General features: G+C 36.7%; 1 protein-coding gene and 2 non-coding genes across 5 annotated transcripts in view; 2 read left to right on the top strand and 1 right to left on the bottom strand.

Moving 5' to 3' along the window:
- The window catches only part of DCC (DCC netrin 1 receptor), a 1,149,203-nt gene that overhangs the window by 780,918 nt on the left and 355,404 nt on the right, over positions 1-12,881 (top strand). For all 3 annotated transcript variants that reach the window (XM_032422885.1, XM_032422886.1, XM_032422884.1), the window contains exon 8: positions 11,485-11,641. In XM_032422885.1, coding sequence (XP_032278776.1) covers positions 11,485-11,641 — 157 coding nt within the window. The remainder of the gene's footprint in view (positions 1-11,484; positions 11,642-12,881) is intronic.
- On the bottom strand, positions 6,359-6,548 carry LOC116643860. The gene has a single exon (XR_004301644.1). It is a non-coding gene; the product is annotated as a U2 spliceosomal RNA (small nuclear RNA).
- LOC116643883 lies at positions 9,149-9,252 on the top strand. Its single transcript, XR_004301663.1, has one exon. It is a non-coding gene; the product is annotated as a small nucleolar RNA U13 (small nucleolar RNA).

The raw sequence follows: 12,881 nt of genomic DNA, 5'->3' as shown, positions 1-12,881 counted from the left end.
AAAAAAAAAAAAAAAAAAAAAAAAAAAAAAAAAAGAGAGAGAGAGAGAGAGAGAGACAAAGAGGATATAAATAAACAAAATCAGAAATGAAAGCAGAGAAAAAAAATAATTGACACCACTAAAATACAAAGGATTAAAGAGAATAATATGAAAACTTTTATGCCAACATATTGGACAACCTAGAAGAAATGGATAAATTCCTAGAAACATATAACTTCCCGAAACTAAACCAGGAAGAAATAGAAAATTTGAACAGACTGATTACTAGTAATGTCTTTGAATCAGTAATCTAAAAACTTCCAACAAAAAAAAAGTCCAGGATCAGATGGTTTCCACAGGTGAATTCTACCAAACATTTAAAGAAGAATTAATACCTATTCTTCTCATATTGCCCCAAAAAATAGAAGAGGAAGGAAAGCTTCTAAATTCATTCAGTGAGGCAAGCATTACCCTGATACCAAAACCAGATAAAGACTCTACCAAGAAAAGAGAACTGCAGGCCCGTATCTCTGATGAACACAAATGCAAAAATCCTCAACAAAATATTGCAAACTTAATCCAACAATACATTAAAAAAACCATTCACCATGATCAAGTGGGATTTATTCCTGGAATGCAAGGGTGGTTGCAAATCAATCAACGTGACACATCACATCAACAAGAGAAAGGATAAAAACAATATGATCATTTCAATAGCTGCAGAGAAAGCATAAGACAAAGTACAACATCTATTCATGATAAAAAACCTCAGCAAAGTAGGTTTAGAGGGAACATACCCCAACATAATAAAGCCCATGTATGAAAAATGTGAAGCTAGCATCATCTTTAATGGGAAAAAATAGAGAACTTTTCCCTAAGGTCAGGAACAAGACAAAGATGTCCACTCTCACCACTTTTATTCAACACAGTACTAGAAGTCCCAGCCACAGCAATCAGACAACAAAAAGAAATAAAAGGTATCCAAATTAGTAAACAAGAAGTAAAATTTTCACTAGTTGCAGATGACATGATACTATATATAGAAAACCCTAAAAACTCCCATCAAAGAAATTGCTAGAACTGATAAATGAATTTAGTAAAATCACAGGATACAAAATCAATGTACAGAAAACTCTTGCATTTCTATACCCTAATAATGAAGTAGCAGAAAGAGAAATTAAGAAAACCATCCCATTTACAATTGCACCAAAAATAAGATACCTAAAAATAAACCTAACCAAAGAGATGAACGATCTATAATCTGGAAATTATAAAACACTGACATGGGGCTCAATCTCATGACCTGGGCTGAAATCTCCAGTCAGATGCTTAACTGAGTGAGCCACCCAGGTGCTCCAGTACTTTTTATTTTTATGCTGACATCCCTTATAGTGACATAATTATTTTTGGTGGAATTAGTAATTATTCTGAGGAGATAATAAGAATTTTCAAACATATTGAAATGAAAGTTGCATATACTTATACTATTTTCCCATCTTTTCTGACTGCCCTTCTTACTTGCTTTCTTCTCTTGATTAGTTTAGTTAATTTGTGACAACAGTTTGCACATTAGGAAAATCAGTCCTTTGTAATATTATTAAAAATATTGTTCCAATTTGTCATGCATATTTCAACCTCATTCATTATGCTTTTCCGTACAAAAGCTTTAATTTCAATATGGTAATATTTATTTTTCTTTATGGGTTTTTTTTTTTTTTGTCATATTCTCACAACTGCCTCCCCATAGGTTTTGATGATGGAAAAAATTCAGAGACAGAAGACCTTATAATAAGGTTGTATCGTCAGTAGTGACTCTGGCACAGAATTCCATTGTTTTAACATCCTAATTCCAAACTTTTTTTTTTCTGTATTATGTTATCTTTAAATACAGTCATTATCCCCAAAGTGGGCTGTGAAACTGCCATTGGGTTCCAGATTCTGTTTCAAATTTGGATGAATCAGCTTCAGAGAAAAAAAGAGAGAAATAAGTAGGAAAACAAACAGGAAAAAGAGACAAAGATGGAAGATACTTTGTTTCCCAGCATGATAGAACCTTAGTGGTAGCAATCTTATAACCTACCTTAACCTAGAAGCTATCTGTCCAGCTACTTACTGAAAGACAATATAACCTACCTCCTAATTGCAATCCTAGGATTCTTTTCACTTTGCTCCAGAAAAAATGTCATCCATCATACATCTTCATGATGATGAACATAGGTCAAACATATATTTTGCTTTAGTTGTAATAGCAACCAAGAATCAAACTTGAAATAGATACATTTATTATCATAGCTGAATACCTGTGTCCTATATTTCAAAATAATACATGCCGTATGTTATATTTGGAATTATTCAATAGATTTGCCAACCATAATTCAAATTGAAATGGGCCTTTGGGTAAATCAACACATTTGTTGATTATTTAAAAAATCAAACAAGACTTTGTAAAAGACCCATCTTTTTCTGTGGGAATTAATACTGTTCTATTTAGAGTCACCAAAAAGAATACTGGAATTTGATTCACAACCACAATTTATGATTATATAATGTGTTTTTATTACCTAATCATCTCTGATGGTTATTCCTTTTGTTTGCCTACTTAATGGATTTGAAGTATGAGTGCTAGGTTCAGGCCAATAAGCCTCTTTTATGGTTTACAGCTTTACTATCATTTTCCTTACTTCAGTACATTAAAAAAGAAAAAAAAAAATGTGAGCTTATGTGAGTGATCACTCAACTGTGGCTGCAAGTTCTCCATGCTCACTATCTCACTTCCCAGAAAAGGGACTAAATAGAATTGGATTGCCTCTCTTGCTTGTGCTCTCCTCTCTTTCTGTCTCTCGCTCTCTCTCTTTCTGTTTCTCTGATGTATCGAACTAAAAAAGAAAGAGGGTTCTAAGGAAACATCTCTCATATGCATTCTGTGTCCCCCTATAGTTTTTCAGTGACTTCATAGTGGTGATATAAGGCTCTACTTGTATAAACATAATTGGAATAAGTAATAATTTATCTTAGTTTTATATCCTCTTTTATTCTTTTTTATTTCCCTTTAATATGTTTTGGAGGCTATAAAATTTGAGGATGAGTAGCTAGGGGTTAGAGCCAAGTGTACTGCACATGGATGCTCCATGCCCTGTCAATGCACTCCTGGCCTGAGATGCTGCCTCCCACACTTTTTCTCTTCTTGTCTACCAGAAAGATAGCATTTGGTGAGTGTGTTGTTCTGAAATTCTGATTCTCAGAGGCATTTCAGAACACTGAAACTAGCCCATCCTGGCAATGAGCATTTCCACGGGTACACTTATATGGTAACTTTAAATAAATTATTTTAAAATTTATTTTAAATCCCCTGGACAAAGTTGGAAGTTTGCCATTAGTAGAACTCACTGAGCCATCAAGCGAGATTGCACATTTTTTTTTGAGCTGTGGGTGACTTAGTATCCAGAAATAGTAAAAGCAGTTTTTAATAGTATCTATATTACTAAAGAGAGTAACTTAAACTCTTAGTTCTTCCTACTTAATTTGTATTATTTTCAACTTACTTTTACTTGAGTTTCTTACCACAAAAATTCATACAAAAACTTAAAAAACTTAAAAACTTAAAAAAAAAATTAAGACTACCTAACACTGATTCAATTATTTTTTTCTTAACAACACAGCTTGTTAGTTATTTTATTTTGGTAGTGTCTTATTACCAAAGGAAATTGCATGAAAAAAAAAACCACTGCTTCATAAGGCCTACCATGCTGATTTGTATCAGCAATGCATGTGTTCTTTAGGTGTTCTCCACGGCTGGAGAAGAGGATTGCATGGCAGCCCGGGACAAAGCGCCATATGGCTAGGACAAGGTGAATGTTGATAAAGGCACATGAGAGATGGGAGGGGAGATGTCACAGCCTGTCAGTCTTTATCCCTAGAGGAAGCTCTGGTGACAGGGGAATGATTGAAATGGCACATTTGGGGTCCCTGGGCATGGAGAAGGGATAAATAATAACTAGCAATTCAGTGACATAAACTCAAGGGAAAGATGGAAACAAAGGGAGCTGGGGACTGGGTAGAAGTGGAGCTTTCCTACAGTTGATGAAAGATGCCAGGAAGAGACATTGATGAGAGAGATGATTAAAGGTGGCTTCACAAAGCCTTGAATAGTGACAGATGGGAAGGGTACAATGATTAGTAAGAAAATACAAAGAGAGAAGAGACCTGAAATGAAGTACATTCTTGCTGAAGTAGACGTGTAGGATGACAAAAAAGGGAAAACAAAGGATGAATTTTTTCTGCAACCTGATAAAGGAAATAGGGAGAGATATTGAGATGACCAAGTCCTATCCTTGCATGGAGGAAGCACCCTTGTCCCCAACTCACTTGACCTATCAGAAGTAGCCCAAATCCTTCCCAAAGCCTTTCCAGTAGGGATCCTAGATTTCCAACCAGATATCATGAAACTGGGTCAGCAGAAGCAGACTTTCTGTTTTCTGAATCTGAGGACAGATAAATAACAATAACCATTCACTGAGTATTTATAATATGCCAGGTACTGTGAGAGCCCTTTAAACCTATTTTACATCATCACATAGCCCTGCATGTCAAATAAATTGGATCAGTTTTTAAATGTGGAGTGTAGGGCTCAGAGAAGCTAAATAGCTTTCCAAGTCACATAGTCACAGAGTAGCAGAGCAGGGATCCAATTCCCATCTATTTAATTGTGGTTTTCTAGTCGAATCCACTTATTTACAAAAAGGTTGGACTAGCCACCTTCCCAAGCTGCCTGACGTCTGCTCCATTCTGGATAAACCCTTTTAAAAGCTACTTCCTTAAATAAACAAAATGAAAATAAAGAATATAATTGGTTCACACATGTCTAGGTTGACCAGTTTACCAGATATTATTTTCCTCTCATTTTGTCTTTTGAAAAGACTTCAAACTTTGAGAGATGTAGTTATCTCTGCTGATATGATAATACCTTCTAGAATTTTTTTTTTCATCTTATATCTTTGTGTGGACACAGGTAATTCTTCTCACCCTTGTCCTGGCAATTCTCTTTGATATATAGTTTGCGGATAACAATCACACTTCCTATAACAGATCCCCAGGTTCTTTTCTGGATGCATAGATCAGCTCAAACTTCTCAGGCTTCTGCTCTGCTTTGTAATGAAAGCATTATTTCTCTTAAGAATTATTCCTATATGAACACATCTTCTACCTTTTTTGACACATAGTTGGATTTTAGGAACATGTTCCCTTCTCATTTGGTCTGAAATGAAGTAGTCTCATCATAAATCTACATTCCCTTGGAACCTTCCTCAGAGTTCAGCTTTTTAATCTACTTTGTAATTTATTAGCAGAGTAATAATGATTAGCATGACCAGCTTGTAGTAATAGCTCTGTCCCCTTCCAGTACATAACCTCAAATACCCATTTTTGAGGGTTTTGAAAGGAAATTTCTTAGAGTCTCAACATTATAATTTCACACTTGTGCAATGCCTTTCATTTAGTTAACACTACAAGAATGTATTGGATGCCTAGGATGTCACTAAACATATGGTACTAGATTTGGGGATTAGATTGGTGAACAGTGTAGACTTTGCTTCTACTCTTACAGAGAATACAATTTGGTATAAGATACCAAAAAAATGACTAGACCATTAGAGTTCAGTGTAAGAAGTTTCCAGAGGGGACTTCTCCTATTCCTGTGCAAGTCCAGAAAAAGAGTCTTCTAAGCCAGGGCAGGAATGGTGACATTCCAGCTCAGGTTGCAGCACACAAAAGTAGCAGAGGTGAAAGCATGAGGTCTTCATGGAACCTATTAAGGTCAGTGACCCCAGAGACCTTCCCCTGTGTCCTTCTCAGGCTTACTTCTGCCCAAGACAAGTGAGAACATAGAGCTGGGATGGGAGAAGAATTGTGGGAAGTGAGAGGAGGTGGATCCTTGTTGGTGAAGCTGGGGCAGGGAGAATTACTAATGACTGAACTGGCTTTCCTCTCTGGAATTGGGAGATGGATTTAAAAAGGCCTTCACTCAATGCCTGACACATAGTAATCCTTCCATAGATATTGAATGGATTAATGATTGGATGCATAAATTGATTTACCAAAGAAAATTCATATATGTATGATCCAATTCCATAGCAGTACTACTATGATAGTTTGTAAAATGATAAATAGGTTTCTGGGAACAGACTAGAAATGGTTTAATGAGATAGTATGTCTGATTTCTAAACAACCACCCTACTGAAAATTTAGGATGGAATTTGTTTATAAATAAGAGACTATCACAAACTTAGTAATTGTCTTACATGTATACACCTTATGTCTTAAAAAGTAGTTTCCTATTCTCTTAGGGAAAAATCCGGAGTTTAAAAGTAATTTTTGTGTGTGGGGGGGGTGCACCATTCCTGGAAGTACTGCAATACTAGGTCCATGTATGGAGTGGATGGAGCAAGCTCCTATTCCATCTCCCTGCTCCAAAAATCCATTGAATACATGTCCTGGGATAGAGAACATATCAGATACTAAACTGATAAGAACAGATACTACACTTGATCTTCACTAAAATGCAGAGAAACAATTAAAAATAATTCCTCACTTCAAGCATAACAGTAGGAACTTGATAGACATTCAATAAATATTGATTATTCCATTTTAGAGACTAACCCAATAAATTCTTTTATGTAAAGATTAAAATTTAATGAAATATTATGGAGATCATTAACTTCTATTCATATTAATTTAAAATAAAAAGTGGTTTCAAATCATTATTTTTTTAACTCACATTTCTTAGTTTTACTAAAGTTCTCAATATACTAGCTAGAAAGCCATGATTCTTTGAATATTGGAAATAACATGAAACTTTAGAAAAAAATTGTTATTCTTTGTAATTTCAACCATATACAGCCGAGCATCTTTTTCGTAAGTTTGCAAAATTACTTTGTGAACTATAAAAACTTTAAACCAAAATGTAAATTTTATCTACTTCTTCGTTTGGAAATTAAAAGCTAGAGTTTGGGGTCAAGAGAACAATAAGAAAAAAATACAAAAGGAAAAGAAATAAAGTTTGCCCTGAGAACAATTAAATGTTCCTTTAATTTCCCTAATGTTATTTATTTATTTATTTTTAAAGATTTTATTTATTTATTTGACAGAGAGAGACACAGCAAGAGAGGGAACACAAGCAGGGGGAGTGGGAGAGGGAGAAGCAGGCTCTCTGTGGAGCAGGGAGCCCGATGTGGGACTCGACCCCAGGACCCTGGGATCATGACCTGAGCCGAAGGCAGACGCTTAATGACTGAGCCCCCCAGGTGCCCCTAATGTTACTTATTTATATTTTACTTAAATCTTCGGGCTAATAAGGAGATGATGTGAATAAAAGATCTAGTTGATCTGGTGGTTACATTTATAGTATCTTAGTTAACAGTATGGGGAATGACAAGGAAATAAGCCTATTGCTTGTTTGATGTTTAATGCAAATTAAATATTTTTGTGTTTTTGTGAATACATCTTATCATCATTCATGTGCCTCATAGGGAGTGGAGGTCAGGCAGTTAATAAGCTCAGGGAAAAATTAATGTCTGTAAACATTACATAGTAAAATTCTAAGAGAGACAAACTCTCTGGTATCTAGACAGGACATGGCTTTATAGAAAAATTAACCCAATAATGTAATTGTTACCAAGGCTATTGCACTGACATCATAAAATAGTAGTAGTAGTAATGAGTAACTTAAAAACCAAAGTTTCAAAACTATTCTTTGAATTTCTATTATTTTCAGAAATCACTTCCTTTTCCTGGATTTTATTATGATAATCTTTTTTTTTCTTTTTTTGTTCTTTTTTTTTTTTTAGTAAAGAGATTCTTATAAATAAATTTAAAAAAAGACTATGTTATAGTATGGTAAATTCGCCTCCTCTTCTCCATGACAACAGATAAAGAAGCTGTAACCATGGCAACAGTAAGGGCCAGGGAGATTAGGGCCAGACTGGAGATTAGGCCTCCAAGAGCAAAGAAAAAAAGTCCTGATTGATTCCTTATTGAGATGTTATGTGGAGAGGAGTTACTGTTGAGAGAAAGCATGGAGGATTAGTAAGAACAAAATTAATTCCCTGTATAAAGAAGTCATCCCTTTGTTAAAAATGTGTCTGTTCCTTTTCATATGAGGACTGTTTAAATTGAGGTAAAAGAGTCCATGATTAATTCTATTCTGAGCTTTATCTGTGTCATCTGCGTCTAGACTAGCTCTGTGAGAAGGCACTCTTGGAAGCCTGAGGAGAAAAGCATCCGTGCACAGACTCCCATTGCTCTCCCTCTCGGCAGCCCCTGAATAGGTGGGGAAACCACCTCATTTTTGATGCGATACCATCTCTAAGTGAGGGGCTTTTGGGGAAAAAGGAATTGAAAATTTCTCTCCTGTTCTTTTAAAACAAATTTGTCTAACTTCTTGAGAATTCTCAAAAGATTTTTATAAGTCATCATGGATCACATTTTGTTTTTAGAAAATCTTTTGTAGAAAAAAAAATCTAGTAATGATCCCATTTGCTTTAAACTGGAAGATATATAGGTATTACATTTTGAGAAAATGAGCTATGATTTTGCAAGGATGCATGGATAAAGGGGTTACTTGGGGGTGTTTTAGGTGATAAATTTATAAACCTGAGAATGGTCTGATGGTATGAATATTTTTCATTTTAAAGGACTTTGCCAAATTATCTGCTAAAAAGGCTACTCTTACAAACTTCAGCTGACAGTGTAAGAGAGTGTCACATCCTGACCAACCCTAGATACTAACATTCTTTAAAGTCTTACTACTCTGACAGATTTTTTTTAATATACTTTATTCTGACAGACTTTTTAGATTTTATTTTAATGCACATTTCTTTTACTGTCATGTTGAACCCTACTTTAAGATAAGATTCTTTATTATTATATTGATTTTTGGACTTGTTTTATATTATAGATATTAACTATCATTTGTTAGATATTTTGCAAATACTTTGGGTCATTCTTTCCAGAGGAGATAACACTAAACTAAGTGAAGGGGGACAGTAGGAGTTAGGTGGATGAGATGGGTCTGTTAGAGTGGGAGCTGCTATGGGAAGGCTTCAGGGAGTCAAAAGTGGATCCACGTGGGGAGAGCCTGCTTAGTGCAAGCAGCAAAAAGCCAAGGAGCCTCCAGATCCTCTTATCATTCATAGGTGTGATGATTAGGTGTTCGTGCTGTTGTGTGGCATGTTCCTCCCTCAAACCTTGTTATGAACTGAGCACATTCCCCATCTGATGCGGGGGGAGAAAGCCAGGGAGCCTCCATGTGAGCTTGATGAGGAATGCCCTCGCCTATTTTTTTGCCATTGACTCCTCTGTACCTAGAAGGGTTGGCATTGGATAGGCATATTTTTTGGATGAGTAGAGCTAATGGATGCTGCTTACTGTGGAAACTTTGCAAGCCTCTCCCCAAAGTGGTATTTTTCTGGCAACAGAAATATACTAGGCTGTTATACAGGATGGCCCTTGGAATCACCCTCAATCAGTGGTGGAGGAGTGGTGGATAATCACCTCAGCCTGCTTCTTTCAAGACAGATAACTTAGAGGCCGGGGCCACACTGGCCCGCAGAGTCCCCCGTGGAGTTGCCATCCAGTTTCTCACAGTGCTAACTGGCAGATAAGTCATTTTTTTCTAGCCTTTACTCCCCGCTGTCTCACTTCCCAACTTCCTTGGATCACCTTCCAAATAAACTATTTGCACTTAAATCCGTTTCTCAGGGCCTCCTTGTGGAGGAAACCAAACTAAGAAAAGTGATCAACAAGAGCCAGGCCAATAGGCCCATTTCAAAGTTTAGGGATTTCCTGAGGTAAAGAGTAGACCCTGAGGATAAATAAATAGTAGAGTAATATGACCAGATGTGTCTTTTTACAAGCTTATTCAGGATGCTGTCTGTACACAGAATACATTTGAGGGAGATGAGTGGAAGGAAAGCAGAGGAGCTGGAGAAAGCAGAGATAGCTGTGACAGTTCTAGGAAGACAGAATGATGGTGTGGCGGTGGAGCTAACATGGAGTAGGTTTACCAGATGTCCAGGAGGAGGAATCCTAGAAAGGATGAGTGAGAGAGAGTCAGGGGTAGGGGGTACCTTTTAGGCTTCTGGGCTGTACAGTTGTGAGGACAGTGTAGATACAACTGAGTTGAGCAGCCCAGGAGGAGAAGCAGGTCGAGTGGACAGTGAAGGGGGTGGGGAGGATAAATTCACATAAAGTGTGCTACTTTGAGATGTCCATGGTATGTGGAAGTACAGGTTTTTGTTAGGAGGCTTAATATCACCCACATTTTTCAGACAGATGCTACATATCCAGGCATCAATCTTCTCTCTCCCCTCACCACTCTCCACAAAAGATTGACTAACTTGCTGCCCACCTATCATTTGTTTCAAATACTGTGTTGACCAAAAAAGCAAGGGGAAATTTTACATATAAAGAAGTTGGCTACGAATATATAGAGCCAGAAATAACTCTGAAAGCTTTCTGCAGTTCTTTAAAACTTATTTCTGTATGTAACTGGTATGTATTGTCCATTGATAATGTTTCTGGAACCATTGGGAAGTGAGAGAGCTGCCCTCACCCCAGTGGATTTTCTAGCTAACAGGAGTGAGTGCACAGTAGGAATAGTGATTCAGCCAGCCCCTGGAGAAAGTGAATTTAAGGATGGAGACTAATTTTGATAAGAACTAGAGAAAATAGCCCACAAAAGCCAGTTTGAAGATTAAATGTAGGCAAATGGGTCCTTGTGATTTGGGGCTAGAAATCACCTGTCAAAATGAAACATATGTTTCCTACCCTTGGGAACTTGAAAAAAATAAGAAGATGAATTATGAATATACACGTTTAATAGAAAATTCTATTATAGATTATAAATGCCCCGAATATTTAAAAAATGAGTTCTTCAATTGTGGATGATTTATTCCTGTGAATAACAATTGTTAAATTTTGCCATACATGCAGTGATACTCTACAAGCGTGGGACAAATGTGTATCTTTATGTCTGGTAGAATTTTTTTTCTGTCAGTTCCTTTCCAGCAGGTAGTCTGTAAGAACTCTTTCTACTTTTGGTTAGCTTCCATCGACTTTGATTTGCTGTTCCTTCAAATTGTATTTAAAACAGGATAAACAGTCTCTGAGTAGAATAAGGTTTTACAATAACTGTTTGGTTACCTGAGGCATTTATCCATGGCTATGTATCTCTGTGTCATGCCTAAACAGAACATTTTTTGTTATGGATCCCGTTAGTAATGGAAATTGGACAAATATGCAGTAGAATCATATATGTTATTAATTAGCCACCCTTTCATAAGCTCCAAGGAATTCTAATATATCTTTGATTCCATTAGTTTGGTTGCTTTCCCTTGTGTTTTTTCCTTCCTTTAGAATGGACCATTCTATGTTTGCTAATGTTTTGCCTTCCTGCACATTTCCCGTCCATGGCACCAACACCTCTGACAGCCTCCTCTTCTTCCTCCCTAGCTATCCCAAGCTCCAGTGTCCTCCCTTCCGCTCCCAGAGATGTGGTCCCTGTGTTGGTTTCCAGTCGGTTTGTCCGTCTCAGCTGGCGCCCACCTGCAGAAGCAAAAGGGAACATTCAAACCTTCACGGTCTTTTTCTCCAGAGAAGGTGACAACAGGTAGGTGCTACCAGCACCTAATCCACCATCTCTTTAGATGTATACTGTGGCATAAAGGCAACTGCAGGAGATCTTGAGCAGGGACTTTGGAGACCATGTGGAATCTCAGCTCTGCCCATCACTGATCAGTATGCAGAGATAATATACCTCCATGGTCTGTGTGTGTTTTTTTAAAGTGGGATTGTTTAAAGCATCAAATAAAGTCATTTATAGGATTTATAGGAAACTTCCTTGAAAAAAGACAAGCATGTGAATATATAATAACCAGGGTTTTTTTTTTTATTTCCTTGATTTTCAAAGTGATGAACAGAAAACAGAATTAGGCTGTATATTAACAGAACAGGATATGAAAGAACCACAGTGGCCAGGTTGTAATCCCAACTCTGTCATTGACTTCATGTGATCTCAAGAAAACCACATAATTTCTCTGAGCCTGACTTTACTGTATAATAAAGAGTGAATAATAATACTTAGCTCTCAAAGTTTTTGTTAGGATTAAATTAGGTTGCATATGTAAAGGCCATACAGGAGTATCTAATATTTGGTAGAAATTATTATTTCTCTCTTTTTTAAAGGTTTTATTTATTTATTATTTGAGAGAGAGAGAGAGAGAGAGGAGGACCAGAGGAAGAGGGAGAGAGAGAATCTTAAGCAGACTCCATGCTAAGTGTGGAACCTGATGCAGGGCTAGGTATCACGATCCTGAGATCGTGACCTGAGCCAAAGTCAAGACTCTGACACTTAACCAACTGAGCCACCCAGACACCCCATGTTGTTCCTCTTTTCACTTGCCACTTGTAGGCAAATGTGTTCTGTATATGTCTGGTTTCAAGATTACAATCTATTATTGTTCTTGATTTTTCTCAACACTTTCTCCTTGAAATGTTTCATGATTTTAAGACTTTGAAGTTTGACTTGTAAGTCTAATTTGATATTGGGTAAATTCCAATTTCTTCTATAAGAATAAATTATGGTGGCACCTGGGTGGCACAGTCAATTAGACATCCGAGCCTTGGTTTCAGCTCAGGTTGTGATCTCAGGGTTATGAGATGGAGCCCCACATCGGGCTCCATGCTCAGCTGAGTCTGCATTTTAGATGTGCCATAACAGAAGGGTTTTTCATATAGTATCTAGTTTGCCATATCGTTTGAAATGGCATTTTGAAATATTTATTTGAATGCCTATATGGCTGGTATCATTATTATATATCATTAATTATTGACAGTTGAGCAAGTACATT

Source organism: Phoca vitulina, unplaced genomic scaffold (genome assembly GCF_004348235.1).
Source record: "Phoca vitulina isolate PV1807 unplaced genomic scaffold, GSC_HSeal_1.0 scaffold27, whole genome shotgun sequence".
Classification (NCBI taxonomy): Eukaryota; Metazoa; Chordata; class Mammalia; order Carnivora; family Phocidae; genus Phoca; species Phoca vitulina.
Note: the sequence above shows the minus strand (reverse complement) of the source record. Positions and strands in the feature narration are given on the sequence as shown.